Source organism: Salvelinus fontinalis, chromosome 40 (assembly GCF_029448725.1).
Source record: "Salvelinus fontinalis isolate EN_2023a chromosome 40, ASM2944872v1, whole genome shotgun sequence".
Classification (NCBI taxonomy): domain Eukaryota; kingdom Metazoa; phylum Chordata; class Actinopteri; order Salmoniformes; family Salmonidae; genus Salvelinus; species Salvelinus fontinalis.
In genome coordinates, this window is record NC_074704.1 from 15,555,433 (window position 1) to 15,572,006 (window position 16,574).

At 42.3% G+C, this 16,574-nt stretch overlaps 1 protein-coding gene across 1 annotated transcript in view; it reads left to right on the plus strand.

The window, feature by feature from the left end:
- The window catches only part of LOC129839283 (VPS10 domain-containing receptor SorCS3-like), a 266,049-nt gene that overhangs the window by 145,270 nt on the left and 104,205 nt on the right, over window positions 1-16,574 (plus strand). The window contains exon 2 of the mRNA XM_055906593.1: window positions 6,229-6,328. Coding sequence (XP_055762568.1) covers window positions 6,229-6,328 — 100 coding nt within the window. The remainder of the gene's footprint in view (window positions 1-6,228; window positions 6,329-16,574) is intronic.

A 16,574-nucleotide genomic window follows, 5' to 3' on the forward strand; every position in this document is an offset into this window, starting at 1 on the left:
ATGGTAGTGGGGTGAACAGGCAGTGACTCGGGTGGATGTTGTCGATGATCTTTTTGGCCTTCCTGTTACATCGGGTGCTGTAGGTGTCCTGGAGGGCAGGTAGAGTGCCCCCGCTGATGCATTGTGCAGACCGCACCATCCTCTGGAGAGCCTTGCGGTTGAGGGCCTTGCAGTTGCCGTACCAGGCGGTGATACAGCCTGACAGGATGTTCTCACTTGTGCATCTGTAAAGGTTTCAGCATCTGGTTCCTAAGAGAGTGATAGCACAAGACTTGAGAAGCAAAAAGAAACACAAAACATAACAGTATTAGGTGTTAAACTACGCACAATTATACAGTACCAGACAAACGTTTAGACACACCTACTGATTCAAAGGTTTTTCTTTATTTGTACTATGTTCTAAATTGTAGAACAATAGTGAAATCATCAGTGCTATGAAATAAAACATATTGAATCATGTAGTAACCAAAAAAGTGTTAAACAAATCAAATGTATTTTAGATTTTAGATTCTTCAAAGTAGCCACCCTTTGTCTTGATGACAGCTATCAGACCACAGGCTCCAATAGGTGTTCCCAAGTCATGTAATCTTCACTTTGCTCCCCATCTCCTGTAACGTTAGCCTCTCTAGGGTACGTGAGACGGTAGCGTCCCACCTCTTCAACAGCCAGTGAAACTGCAGGGCGCCAAATTCAAAACAACAGAAATCCCATAATTAAAATTCCTCAAACATACATGTATTTTACACCATTTTAAAGATTCAATTGGTGTAAATCCAGCCACAGTGTCCGATTTTAAAAAGGCTTTACGACGAAAGCAAACCAAACGATTATGTTAGATGAGTGCCTATTCACAGAATAACACAGCCACTTTTCCAGCCAAAGAGAAGATTCACAAAAAGCAGAAATATAGATTAAATGAATCACTAACCTTTGATGATCTTCATCACATGACACTCATAGGACTTCATGTTACACAATACATGTATGTTTTGTTCGGTAAAGTTCATATTTATATCCAAAACTCTGAGTTTACATTGGCGCCTTACGTTCAGAAGTTCCAAAACATCCTTTGATTTTGCAGAGAGCCACATCAATTTACAGGAATACTCATAATAAACATTGCGAAAAGATACAACTGTTATCTTCTTATGGCTGCAAGGGGCAGTATTGAGTAGCCTTATAAAATGTGTCCATTTCAAACGGCCTCGTACTCAATTCTTGCTCGTACAATATGCATATTATTACTATTGGATAGAAAACACTTTCTAGTTTATAAAACCGTTTGAATTATTTCTCTGAGTGAAACAGAACTCATTCTGCAGCACTTTTCCTGATTCATCCAAGCTACTCAATACTGCCCCCAGCCATAAGAAGTTAAGAGAGGGGTATAATAGTGGTCTACCAGTTGTGACCTGTTTCACCTCATAGCATGGGGCGAACAGCGGAGGAGTGACAATTGTATATACTCCACCACGCATATTTTGATATTGTTTAAGCGTAACTCTGAGTTGTTTATCCTCAATGTCTTTCTCTAATTCCTGGTTTAGGGTTGACTCTTTTCTAGCGCAATAGCCAATTCCTGCTTTTGTTCATCTAATCTATGTGCATGCCCTTCGGCAGTGCCTAGTTTTTTATTCGTCACCTCATTGTTGTCTACTGTCTACTCCGTTTTTACTCACAGGTCTGCCTGCGTATTGTGGTCAGGACCGTTCTCTGATTTCAGTGTTCCACACTACGATGTATCCATATACTTGTGGCTGGTTTTAAACTTTCTGTCTACTGGAAAATGTTTACCAATTTTGCAAATTTACCCACCGTTGTTTTGGTTCTTGATGCTGGTCATATGCTTTTTTTAGTGCCTCTAAGGCTTTGATAACATTTTCAGCTTCTCCCCTTCCCTCTCTGGGAGTGTCCTGGCCTCTAGAAGCCATCTCAGTTATTATTGACTAGGCGTCACCCCTCAACGGCATGAAGTAGTAACAGCTTAGGCTATTAATAATTTGGTCACCCCCCATCACCCTCCGGTTTTAGCTCCCATTATTGCTACTGTTACTACAGATGATCCTTGTTCAAACATTCATACACACACACACACCCTATGGTCGCATGGCCACTGCGGCTGGGCTTCCACCCCCCATTACGGGTTTAGCCGGGTACGAACCCCACCCGGGCTTTACCTCCTAGGACGTACCCTTTGCAGGTACTAGCCTGCTCGAACTAACCTTCCGGGACTTACCCGATACCATAAATCTACGACCAGTCATAATACAATGGGACTTCTGAATAAGCTCAGGGTTTTTAGGTCCTTATTCTATTACGGTTCAGCCTGCGATTCTCATCTCCCCAAAATGTCAAAATAAGTGGTAAATCCTGCTCCGCTGATTTGGACTCTCTGGTTCGACTAAAAATCGTGGTAAATCCTGTCGACAACGCCAACTGTTAGTTTTTACCCTGTTATGTAGAACCTGACAGACAACCATAAATGCTCAAACCAAGTTTATTCACCAAAAGGGTCAGACAGCTGAACAGACCAAGACATGTTTACACAAGCACTGGTATTTAACCCTTCCTCCTATGTTGAGTCTCCTCCTTACACCTCTGAACAGCCAATACACCTCTGTTGATATAAAGAACTTTAGTGATATCTGTTCTTCCTCACATCATCTGACCTGACCTCTGCACAAATTCCTCAGTCCTCCCCAACTTACGGCTGTCATGTTGACTTGTATCAGACTGTGGCTCTCCTCTTTCCTATAGTATACCTGATGTCTAACAATAACATATTCTGACAAAATATAAACATTCTACATTCCCCTCTCTCGCTCAGTGACATGAATAAGGATATTTCATATTTTCAAGTTTAGAAGTCAGAACCCATCAACATAAACACCAGATAAAAAACTGTCTCTGTGGACAGGGGCTGATGAGGATGAAATTACTGAATAAAAGATTAGGAAGGATGAGAAGAGCATATTGTATGGCGGTGAAGCCAGGTTTAGCTTCTTGACGCACGGATCCCTTTAGCGGGATCATTTTCATCAACAACCGCTGAATTGCAGAGCGCCAAATTTGTGCAATATAGCAAAAAGTGCAATATAGCAAAACACAGCTTAGTTTGTTGTTAATCCACCTGTCGTGTCAGGTTTACAGCGAAAGCAATCCAATCGTTTGTGTGAGTTTATTGATCACTAGACAAAACATTACAAACACCTAGCAGCAATGTAGATTGGTCACGAAAGTCAGAAAAGCAATAAAATTAACCGCTTACCTTTGATGATCTTCGGATGTCTGCACTCACGCGACTCCCAGTTACACAGTAAATGTTCCTTTTGTTCGATAAAGATTATTTTTATATCAAAAAACCTCCATTTGTTTGGTGCGTTATAATCAGTATTCCACAGCCTTAGGCAGGTCATCAAGGGTTGACGAAAATTCCAAATAGTTTCCATAAGTTCTTAGAAACATGTCAAACTTTTTTAATAATCAATCCTCAGGTTGTTTTTAACATAAATAATCATGCATGAACTAATGGAAGGACATTCAGCTATCCACTGACGCGATTTGATAAATCTCGCTCATTTTTCAGAATAAAAGCTTGAAACTATGTCTAAAGACTGTTCACACCCTGAGGAAACCATTGGAATCTGGTTGATATCCCTTTAAATGGACGAAGGGCAGGCAATGGAACAGTGATTTTTCAAAATAAGAGGCACGTCCGGGTTGGATTTCCTCAGTTTTACGCCTGCAAAATCAGTTCTGTTATACTCACAGAAAATATTTTGGCAGTTTTGGAAACTTGAGAGTGTTTTCTATCATACTCTGTCAATTATATGCATATTCTAGCATCTGGACCTGAGAAATAGGCATCTTACATTGGGAACGTTATTTTTCCAAACATAAAAATTCTGCCCCCTAGCTTCAAGAGGTTTTAAACACTGCAATTGCATGCTAATTATTACAGCTTTCTTCCTCGCAGACACTTGTGAATATGTAGTAATTCTAGATTATGGAATAACAAAAAAGGCACCTCAGAAATCAGACAAACTGTTGGAGGCATGGGCGTTATGGTTTGGATGTTTGATTGAATGCATTACTGTCTGATTGTACAGTCTGTCCGTGACACTCTCACACCAGAGCCTTAGTACTTGAGGATAGAACTAAGTGAAAAGTAAAATGGATGCATAGCCTACATACAATACCACACAGGAACCATATATCTCTTCAATTTATACTTGACAAGCAACTCAGGCAGACAGCATTCTGTGTCTTTGCTGTAATGTCCCTGCCTGCCGCGGACATGAGAAGACTCAAACAATATAACACAGCCCTTGGGATCTCCCTAGTGCTCAGAGGCCCATTCCACATTAAATTTCCCTCTCCAATCAGTCATCGCCCCATTCAGTTCCCCAACTCTATTTTAAAATCCTGTAAAAGCTGTCAGCATGCCCATATGCAGTGTCTGTCTTTCTCGTTATTCTAATTTGTAATCATCGTGACCGTCTCTCCCCGGCACTCCAGAATAAATTGGAATGAAAAAAGATCTTATTGTAATTTTAATCAAAAATCCATTACTGGCACAGTAGCACTAGTCTCTGCCGACTACGCCATCAGGAGAAAAAAAACCTGAAGAGCTATAAAATAAGAATCTGTTCTCATTCGTCTTTCCTCACTCAATTCTGTAAATTGCACCGCACATCTGAAGGGGGTTATTGCTGACTGGGTGTGGACTTCTTTCAGTCTTCGGCCAGAAAAAATTAGTTAATGACAGTCACATGGTAGCTAATCTTAGGCTCACACGAACATGCACACAAAATCAGAGCGAAAATGTAGACTGTCAATTCAGCCATAAACGGAGATGCATCTTCAAACACAAGTTACAGAAAAAAACTGCATTTTGAGCTGAAAGTTGTTCACGTTAGCAGTCAATATCAACTAGGGATATATAGTGTCACTTCCCTGGTGTCCAGAGCAAGCAAAATCATACGGCCTATTTTTAATGGACGTTGCAGGATCAGATGGAAAGCATGTTCTGTCTGCACCATTCCATCACTTTGGAGGGCAGCATGCTTGCAGAGTGCTTGTTGCCAGCCGGGTTGCCCTGTTCTTCCTCACAAATATTGTAATAAATTCGCCAGCATATGTTAAGTCTTCATCCCATAATATTGACAGCAGTGCGATGTTACAGATGCTTATCTCTAGACATATACTGACTATACAAAACATTAGGAACACCTAGTTTTTCTATGACATAGATTGAACAGGTGAATCCAGGTAGAAGCTATGATCCATTAGTGATGTCATTAGTGATTAGTCACCTGTTACATCCACTTCAATCAGTGTAGATGAAGGGGAGGAGACCGGTTAAAGAAGGATTGTTAAGCCTTGAGACAATTGAGACATGGGTTGTGTCATTCAGAGGGTGAAAGTGCCTTTGAATGGGGTATGGTAGAAGGAGGCAGACACACTGGTTTGTGTCAAGAACTTTGACACTGCTGTGTTTTTCACCCTCGAGTGGTTCGCCACCCAAAGGACATCCATCCAACTTGACACATTGGAATCAACATAGGCCAGCATCCCTGTGGAAGAAATTATACAAGTTATTTTGATCACTAATGTGGATATGCGCGCCCACCTTTGTGCTCCAATGCTGATAACTGTTCATTGGTCAACAAGCAAGATGTGCAACCTTTTGGTTCTGAAGCATGGATGAGAATTTAAAGATGACTTGCATGCAGTGGGTTCAGAACAACATTCACAAAATGTTTGGCCGGGAAAATATACTACCACCGAAAAGGACACTTTGGAGACTGAAATGGCAAATGGGCATGTATTCTGCACAGGTATAGCCTATCTGTGCACGTTCAAGTCTCCGAGATTCGTGACACATCCACATGTTTTTGCATTCCTCATATGTCATGGTCGTATATTTAGTTTACATGTTATAGGATCAAGGCCCTCGAGCACCCTAGATTCCTGTAGTTGTAAAGGTGAGAAAGCCAAGTACTGTAAGATGTACAGGAACAGGGCTATTTCATTTGACATGGTTCAAAGCCAAGACAATTGATTTCAGTCATAAACCTATCTTAAGATGTGGTTAATGTTGGAAGCAGGTGTTGGTAACCACTGTCTGTAAGTCTATATGTTTGTGTGTATATACATTATGTATATACATATATGGCTGTCTGTATTTCCCTAAGTTTAAACACATTATTTAAAAAAAAATTACAGATCAACAGACTATGGATCCACCTATGAGAGGATGAATGACAAAGTGGGATCTAAGACAGTGCTGAGTTACCTGTATGTCTGTCCATCCAATAAGAGAAAGGTAAGACAAACTTCAAAAGGGTGATTTTCAATAACACAATAATGACTGAATTGTTCAATGTCCATTCTCTGCTGCCGCTAATTGAAGTGAAGGTTAGACGGTAGACTGACTATAAAATAAAATACATTTGGTTTGAATACATATTTTCTCTCAAGCATTTACATTTTTTTTTTAATTTTTGAGATGCCCAACGTTTAACCTCACTAGGGGGTGTGGGACGCGTCCCACCTGGCCAACATCCAGTGGAATTGCAGAGCGCCAAATTCAAAAACAGAAATACTCATTATAAAAATGTATGAAACATACAAGTGTTACACATGGGTTTAAAGATAAACTTCTTGTTAATCCAACCACGGTGTCAGATTTCAAAAAGGCTTTACGGCGAAAGCATACCATGCGATTATCTGAGTACAGCGCCCAGCAGACAAATCATTACAAACAGTAACAAGCCAAGTAGAGGAGTTTCACAAGTCAGAAATAGTGATAAAATCAATCACTTGCCTTTGATGATCTTCATACGTTTGCACTCACAAGACTCCCATTTACTCAATAAATGTTTGTTTTGTTCGATAAAGTCCAGGTTTATATCCAAAAACCTCTGTTTTGTTAGCGCATTTTGTTCAATAATCCACTGTCTCAAACAACATCCGGTGAAATTGCAGAGCGTAAAACTCAACAAAACAGAAATTATCATTATAAACATACATAAAAGATACAAATGTTATACACCAGCTTAAAGTTAAACTTTTTGTTAATCCAACCGCTGTGTCAGATTTCAAAAAGGCTTTACGGCGAAAGCAAACCGTGCGATAATCTGAGAACAGCGCCCAGCAGACAAATCATTACAAACAGTTACCAGCCAAGAAGAGGAGTAACTAAAGTCAGAAAAAGCGATAAAATGTATCACTTACCTTTGATGATCTTCATATGTTTGCACTCAGACTCCATGTTACACAATAAATGTTTGTTTTGTTCGATAATGTTCCTCTTTATGTCCAAAAAACTCTGTTTTGTTGGTGCGTTTTTTTCAGCAATCCATTGGAACTAAGCGCGGTCACAACAGACAGACGAAAAATCTAAAAAGTACCATAAAAGTTCATAGAAACATGTCAAACGATGTTTAAAATCAATCCTCAGGTTGTTTTTGTAACGTCCTGACCAGAGTTCTTATGTGTTTTGCTTGTTTAGTGTTGGTCAGGACGTGAGCTTGGTGGGAATTCTATGTTGTGTGTCTAGTTCGTCTGTTTCTGTGTTCAGCCTAATATGGTTCTCAATCAGAGACAGCTGTCAATCGTTGTCCCTGATTGAGAATCATATATAGGTGGCTTGTTTTGTGTTGGGGCTTGTGGGTGGTTGTTTCCTATCTCTGTGTTTTTATTCTGCACCAGATAGGTCTCTATCGGTTTGCCACTTTTGTTATTTTAGTATTTGTTTAGTGTTCACTATAGTTTTTGATAATTATACATGTTGAGCACTGGCTACGCTGCGTGTTGGTCCGATCCCTGTTTCACCCCCTCTTCTAGTGAAGAGAGGGAAGGCCGCCGTTACAGTTTTTCTCATAAATAATCAATAATATTTCAACTGGACAAAAGCTTCATCAATTGAAAAGGAGAAACAAGAGAGGTGCACTCTCGATCGCGCGCTGGACTCATGTCTGGAAATTTCCACTGTCCACTCATTGAAAGTGCTGTATCTCCCTAGTTTTTCAGAGTAAAAGCCTGAAACAATGCCTAAAGACTGGCCACATCTAGAAGAAGCCATAGAGATCGTGAACTGGGTCCTAAGTCTTTGTATGGTGGATAGGCTTTCAATGGAAAAACAGCCCTTCAAAATAATAGTACTTCCTGGATGGATTTTCCTCAGGTTTTCGCCTGCCATATAAGTTCTGTTATACTCACAGACATTATTCTAACAGTTTTGGAAACTTTAGAGTGTTTTCTATCCAAATCTACCAATTCTATGCATATCCTAGCTTTTGGGTCTGAGTAGCAAGCAGTTTACTTTGGGCACACTTTTCATCCAAATTCTGAATGCTGCCCCCTACCCTAGTGAAGTTAATGACCTTATTTAGCTTACATTGCCTTATACTGGAAGCTTGCCCGGAGATAGAAAGTCAATTCAAGATTGATACCAAGCAAAACTTACTCATACTGTAGTTATAGCCTCAGGACATTTACCATGACACAACACAGAGACCATAAATACCTTTCAGAAATCCAAAACGTATTCAAGACAGAATCTTGTTGGTTTGTAGATAAATGCTGAAGCAAAACTAATAAAACAAAGTAGGTGCTAATTCTCTGAGCAAAGTATATTTTTACTTTGGGAAGTTCCCCATCTGTTCCACATTATAAACTGTGTGGTTCGAGCCTTAAATGCTGATACGCTGAAAACCGTGGTCTGTCAGACCATATACCACGGGTATGACAAAACATGTATTTGTACTCTTCTAATTACGTTGATAACCAGTTTATGATAGTAATAAGGCACCTCAGGGGTTTGTGGTATATGGCCAATATACCACGGCTGTATCCAGGCACTCCGTGTTGCGTCGGGCGATATACCACAGCCCCCCGAGCGTTATTGCTTAATTATAACACAGGTGGCTCAGTCTCTTCTTTTTTTTCTGTCTTCTTCTTTTTTAAAGGGTCATGCTAATGTCCTTCACTAGCAAACTTTCCATGGATAAGCTTTTCTGTGTTGGTAATGTGAAAGAAAACGGCCACAGATTACTTTCTGGGCCTCCTGAAGAGAGTCAAATAAGTCCATAGATCACTAGTGCTGACCCTGAAAATCCCTCTATGGAAAGAGAGGATTTGTGGAACACTGATGGACTTAACCCGCGTCAGCATTGGACTCAGTAATACCTCGGTCTGACCTTGTGACTATTTTCCCACTGGCCGGGCCGGACTTAGTGATAGACCCTATAGTCTAGTTGAAGGTAGAGTATGCCCATCCAGTACATTTCCCAGGCCAAAGACACAGGAGATACATGGAGAGGAAACAGATTAGCTGCAAGGTCCTTATCATCTCCCTTTTATGGTGATGATCTGAGGATCTTGTAGTTTTCTTCACCCCAATTAGGGAATTACATTGTATTAGAAGCTAGTCACGAGATCCTATGATGTCCAGATGCCCTTGTTAGGGCCATGTTTTGTAGACAACCACTATTGACCTCTGGCTTCCACCAACCCACAATCCTCCTCACCTTATATTTTGTCTCATTATGGATGGATGAGCCCAACTCTCTACTGGATAAGCTGGGACATTTTTTCTTCATTGCATTCGAGTGGCCAAGCATAAAATATGCGTGTAAAGCGTGGGAGAAACACGAAGAGGGTTATCTCTAATCTGTTGAGACGAGGCAGGAAGGACCATTAAATCACCATGACAACATATGTGTATTTAATGCCTCAAGGATGTTTTTTTCCCCACGTGAATATAGCATTACAATCGATTCGTTTCCACACAACAATATTATTATTATTATTATTTTCTTTTTTTTTTTTATTAAAATTTTATCCCCTTTTCTCCCCAATTTTCGTGGTATCCAATCGCTAGTAATTATTATCTTGTCTCATCGCTACAACTCCCGTACGGGCTCGGGAGAGACGAAGGTCGAAAGCCATGCGTCCTCCGAAGCACAACCCAACCAAGCCGCACTGCTTCTTTAACACAGCGCGCCTCCAACCCGGAAGCCAGCCGCACCAATGTGTCGGAGGAAACACCGTGCACCTGGCCCCCTTGGTTAGCGCGCACTGCGCCCGGCCCGCCACAGGAGTCGCTGGAGCGCGATGAGACAAGGATATCCCTACCGGCCAAACCCTCCCTAACCCGGACGACGCTAGCCCAATTGTGCATCGCCCCACGGACCTCCCGGTCGCGGCCGGCTGCGACAGAGCCTGGGCGCGAACCCAGAGACTCTGGTGGCGCAGCTAGCACTGCGATTTTTTATTTATTTTATTTTTATTTTTATTTCACCTTTATTTAACCAGGTAGGCTAGTTGAGAACAAGTTCTCATTTGCAACTGCGACCTGGCCAAGATAAAGCATAGCAGTGTGAACAGACAACAACACAGAGTTACACATGGAGTAAACAATAAACATGTCAATAACATGGTAGAAAAAAAAGAGAAACTATATACAATATGTGCAAAAGGCATGAGGTAGGCAATAAATCGAGTAATTACAATTTAGCAGATTAACACTGGAGTGATAAATCATCAGATGATCATGTGCAAGAAGAGATACTGGTGTGCAAAAGAGCAGAAAAGTAAATAAATAAAAGCAGTATGGGGGTGAGGTAGGTAAATTGGGTGGGTAGTTTACAGATGGACTATGTACAGCTGCAGCGATCGGTTAGCTGCTCGGATAGCAGATTTTTAAAGTTGTTGAGGGAGATAAAAGTCTCCAACTTCAGAGATTTTTGCAATTCGTTCGTCGCAGGCAGCAGAGAACTGGAAGGAAAGGCGTCCAAATGAGGTTTTGGCTTTAGGGATGATCAGTGAGATACACCTGCTGGAGCGCGTGCTACGGGTGGGTGTAGCCATCGTGACCAGTGAACTGAGCGGCACTTTACCTAGCATAGCCTTGTAGATGACCTGGAGCCAGTGGGTCTGACGACGAACATGTAGCGAGGGCCAGCCGACTAGGGCATACAGGTCGCAGTGGTGGGTCGTATAAGGTGCTTTAGTAACAAAACGGATGGCACTGTGATAAACTGCATCCAGTTTGCTGAGTAGAGTATTGGAAGGTATTTTGTAGATGACATCGCCGAAGTCGAATATCGGTAGGATAGTCAGTTTTACTAGGGTAAGTTTGGCGGCGTGAGTGAAGGAGGCTTTGTTGCGGAATAGAAAGCCGACTCTAGATTTGATTTTGGATTGGAGATGTTTGATATGAGTCTGGAAGGAGAGTTTGCAGTCTAGCCAGACACCTAGGTACTTATAGATGTCCACATATTCTAGGTCGGAACCGTCCAGGGTGGTGATGCTAGTCGGGCGTGCAGGTGCAGGCAGCGAACGGTTGAAAAGCATGCATTTGGTTTTACTAGCGTTTAAGAGCAGTTGGAGGCCACGGAAGGAGTGTTGTATGGCATTGAAGCTCATTTGGAGGTTAGATAGCACAGTGTCCAAGGAAGGGCCGGAAGTATACAGAATGGTGTCGTCTGCATAGAGGTGGATCCGGGAATCGCCCGCAGCAAGAGCAACATCATTGATGTATACAGAGAAAAGAGTCGGCCCGAGAATTGAACCCTGTGGTACCCCCATAGAGACTGCCAGAGGACCGGACAACATGCCCTCCGATTTGACACACTGAACTCTGTCTGCAAAGTAGTTGGTGAACCAGGCAAGGCAGTCATTAGAAAAACCGAGGCTACTGAGTCTGCCGATAAGAATATGGTGATTGACAGAGTCGAAAGCCTTGGCCAGGTCGATGAAGACGGCTGCACAGTAATGTCTTTTATCGATGGCGGTTATGACATCGTTTAGTACCTTGAGCGTGGCTGAGGTGCACCCGTGACCGGCTCGGAAACCGGATTGCACAGCGGAGAAGGTACGGTGGGATTCGAGATGGTCAGTGATCTGTTTGTTGACTTGGCTTTCGAAGACCTTAGATAGGCAGGGCAGGATGGATATAGGTCTGTAACAGTTTGGGTCCAGGGTGTCTCCCCCTTTGAAGAGGGGGATGACCGCGGCAGCTTTCCAATCCTTGGGGATCTCAGATGATACGAAGGAGAGGTTGAACAGGCTGGTAATAGGGGGTGCGACAATGGCGGCGGACAGTTTCAGAAATAGGGGGTCCAGATTGTCAAGCCCAGCTGATTTGTATGGGTCCAGGTTTTCCAGCTCTTTCAGAACATCTGCGCTGGGGAGGCTTGGGCGAGTAGCAGCGGGGGGGGGGGGGGGGGGGGGGGGTCGGGGCTGTTGGCCAGGGTTGGAGTCTCCAGGAGGAAGGCATGGCCAGCCATTGAGAAATGTTTGTTGAAGTTTTCGATTATCACGGACTTATCAGTGGTGACCGTGTTACCTAGCCTCAGTGAAGTGGGCAGCTGGGAGGAGGTGCTCTTGTTTTCCATGGATTTTACAGTATCCCAGAACTTTTTGGAGTTAGAGCTACAGGATGCAAATTTCTGCTTGAAAAAGCTGGCCTTTGCTTTCCTGACTTACTGCGTGTATTGGTTCCTGACTTCCCTGAACAGTTGCATATCGCGGGGGCTCTTCGATGCTATTGCAGTTCGCCACAGGATGTTTTTGTGCTGGTCGAGGGCAGTCAGGTCTGGAGTGAACCAAGGGCTATATCTGTTCTTGGTTCTGCATTTTTTGAACGGAGCATGCTTGTCTAATATGGTGAGGAAGTAACTTTTAAAGAATGACCAGGCATCCTCAACTGACGGGATGAGGTCAATATCCTTCCAGGGTACCCGGGCCAGGTCGATTAGAAAGGCCTGCTCGCAGAAGTGTTTTAGGGAGCGTTTGACAGTGATGAGGGGTGGTCGTTTGGCCGCGGACCCGTGGCGGATACAGGCAATGAGGCAGTGATCGCTGAGATCTTGATTGAAGACAGCAGAGGTGTATTTGGAGGGCAAGTTGGTCAGGATAATGTCTATTAGGGTGCCCATGTTTACGGATATAGGGTTGTACCTGGTGGGTTCCTTGATGATTTGAGTGAGATTGAGGGCATCAAGCTTAGATTGTAGGACTGCCGGGGTGTTAAGCATATCCCAGTTTAGGTCACCTAACAGAACAAACTCTGAAGCTAGATGGGGGGCGATCAATTCACAGATGGTGTCCAGGGCACAGCTGGGAGCTGAGGGGGGTCGGTAGCAGGCGGCAACAGTGAGAGACTTATTTCTGGAGAGATTAATTTTTTTAATTAGAAGTTCGAACTGTTTGGGCATAGACCTGGAAAGTATGACAGAACTTTGCAGGCTATCTCTGCAGTAGATTGCAACTCCAGACAGATTCAGACAGCTAGTCATGGGTAGCAAGCTAGCAGAAGATGGAGGTCTGTTTTTAGCCACGCCGTGCAATTCCGTCGGTAGATTAGTGGGGTTCCGTGTGGTAGAGGGGACCAATCCAATTGTCAAAATAGTTATAGTGGCCTAAGAAGATTGTTCGATAGACCTGTTCAGATAGCAGCCGATATGCTCAAGACAGCTAACGATTAGCGGGCCGCAGTTAGCATATGGACGTTCAGGTTACGTCGCGATGGAGGGGCCAGTTGAAATACTCCCTCGGGCAGATAACGTCGGTATCCCAGTCGTGAAGGCCCGGTGAGGCTCCGCATCGGCAGTAAAACGGGTCCGGATAGGTGATTGTAGCCCAGGAGTGGCTGATGGAACTCTTCAGCTGGCTAGCTCCGGGATAATTGGTGTTTGCTCCGGAATTGATGTTAGCCAATAGTCACTCGGATAGCAGCTAGTTAGCTGCAAGATCCAGGTGTAAATGTCCAGAGCTTGCGGTAAAAATCCGGGGATATGGAGAGAAAATAGGTCTGGTATGCTCTGGTCTGTCTGTCGCGTTGTACAAAACTGGCAATAGTTTTCCGAGCTAAAGGATAGCTGATAAGCGCTAGCTGTGGTTAGCTGAACTACTAACGTTAGCTTGTGAGCTGGCTAACTTCTGGCTAGCTTCTGTTGTAGATTTCGGATACGAGGTGAATAATACTTTTGAGGAAAAAAAACAGATCCGCACCACATTTGGTGAGGTGGGTTGCAGGAGAGTGTTTTGAAGTTGAGTTTTTAAGAAGAAAAAAATATATATATAAAAAGATATGCGAAGAAAAATATATAAAATATATATACACGGGACAAGACGAGGACAAAGGACATCTGACTGCTACGCCATCTTGGATCGCCATCTTGGATCAATGATGCAGTGCCCTAGACCACTGCGCCACACGGGAGACCCCACAACAATATTATTTTAACATCACTGACTATATTCTCATGTTGTCTAAAGGTAAAAATCCAGAGGCTTGACCTTTCTAAGAGCAGGTGATAGATTTGAATGATGGTGCTGAGAATTACATTTCAAGCATTGATAGAAGACACTCTTATTAATGTTGAGCCTTTTTCCAAGGTATTCTGCACAGGTTGACTCACAACCACTGGTAATATTGAAGTCTAGCCTTCTAGACATATAAATAGAATTAACCTCTGGGACTGTGGGACGCTTGTCCCACTTGGGGAGCACCCCCCACCCACCCCCCACTGATTAGCATCGCTAGTATAGCGTCACAATTAAATAGTAGCATCTAAATATCATTAAATCACAAGTCCAAGACACCAAATGAAAGATACAGATCTTGTGAATAAAGCCACCATTTCAGATTTTTTAAATGTTTTACAGGGAAGACAAAATATGTAAATCTATTAGCTAACCACGTTAGCAAAAGACACCACTTTTCTAACTCCATCAGTTTCTTACTCCATCAGGTGCTATCACCAATTCGACCAAATAAAGATATAAAAAGCCACTAACCATGAAAAAACTTCATCAGATGATAGTATGATAACATATTTATTGTATAGCATAGGTTTTGTTAGAAAAATGTGCATATTTCAGGTATAAATCATAGTTTGCCATTGCAGCAACCATCACAAATCTCCCCAAAGCGACTAGAATTACTACAGAGAGCAACGTGTATTACCAATTTACTCATCATAAAACATTTCTTAAAAATACACAGCTCACAGCAATGGAAAGACATAGATCTTGTGAATTCAGACAATATTTCAGATTTTCTAAGTGTTTTACAGCGAAAACACAATAAATCGTTATATTAGCATACCACATATGCAAACGTTACCCGAGCATTGATTCAAGCCAAAGAGAGCGATATCGTTATCATCGCCAAAATATATTAATTTTTTCACTAACCTTCTCAGAATTTTTCCGATGACAGTCCTGTAACATCATATTACAACATACATATAGAGTTTGTTCGAAAATGTGCATATTTAGCCACAAAAATCGTGGTTATACAATGAGAATAGTAGCAAAACTGGTCTGAAAATGTCAGGCGCCATCTTTGAGAGTGATCTAGCCTAATCGATAACTAATCATAAACTTGACTAAAAAATACAGGGTTGACAGGAATCGAAAGACAAATTAGTTCTTAATGCAATCGCTGAATTACATTTCTAAAATTATCCTTACTGTGCAATACCGGGTCCGCCAAAGCGAAGCTACACAAAACAAAATGGCGATATATGCGTTTAACATTTTTCAACAGAACAGCGATTTATCATCATAAATAGTTCTTACTATGAGCTGTTCTTCCATCAGAATCTTGGGCAATGTATCCTTTCTTGGGTCTAATCGTCTTTTGGTCGAAAGATGTCCTCTTGTCCCGTCGAAATGGCCACTAACGTTCAACCGGTACTGGAAACGTGCCCAGCGCTTCAAAGTGCATCACAAAGAAATGCCTCAAAATCGCACTAAACGGATATAAATTGCTATAAAACGGTTTAAATTAACTACCTTATGATGTTTTTAACACCTATAACGAGTAAAAACATGACCGGCGATATAGAAGTGCCTAAACTATAGCTTGGAAGGAGGCCAGTCCCGACGTCCATCGTGCGTCAGGCGCATGAAGAAAAGAAAGCTACTTCCGCCTTGTGGTCTTTTATACAGGCCCTGATTGCGCAATCGACTCCATTCAAATTGTCACCTCTTACTGACATCTAGAGGAAGGCGTGGGCAGTGTTTGTATCCTCATAGCATTTACAGGGACTTTAAAACTGACCTGGGACCAGAGGCCAAGATTTCTGAAATCTCACTCCCTGTCAGGAAAAGTGCTGTAGAATGAGTTCTGTTCCACTCAGAGACATAATTCAAACGGCTATAGAAACTAGAGTTTTCTATCCAATAATAACAATAATATGCATATTATACGAGCAAGAATTGAGTACTAGGCAGTTAAATTGGAGACCAATTTTCGCTAAGTCGAAACAGCACCCCCTATATCCCCAAGAAGTTAATAGACATAGAATGAATAGACATTCTATTTCTATGGTTGTAACAAGATTGATATCCCAATTCACTGGAAATATACCTTTGCTATAGAGTGCTCACTCACAGATAGGCCGCAATTGATCTGGGTTTGACAATATTAATCTGCTGTGAGAAATCCTCTCCTCCTCTCCTCCCCTTGTTTGCAGTCATCAGATGGCTTGCGCACCATCCAACATCAGGCTGCAGCTCCTCAGACAACACAGCAATAACTATCGCACCCT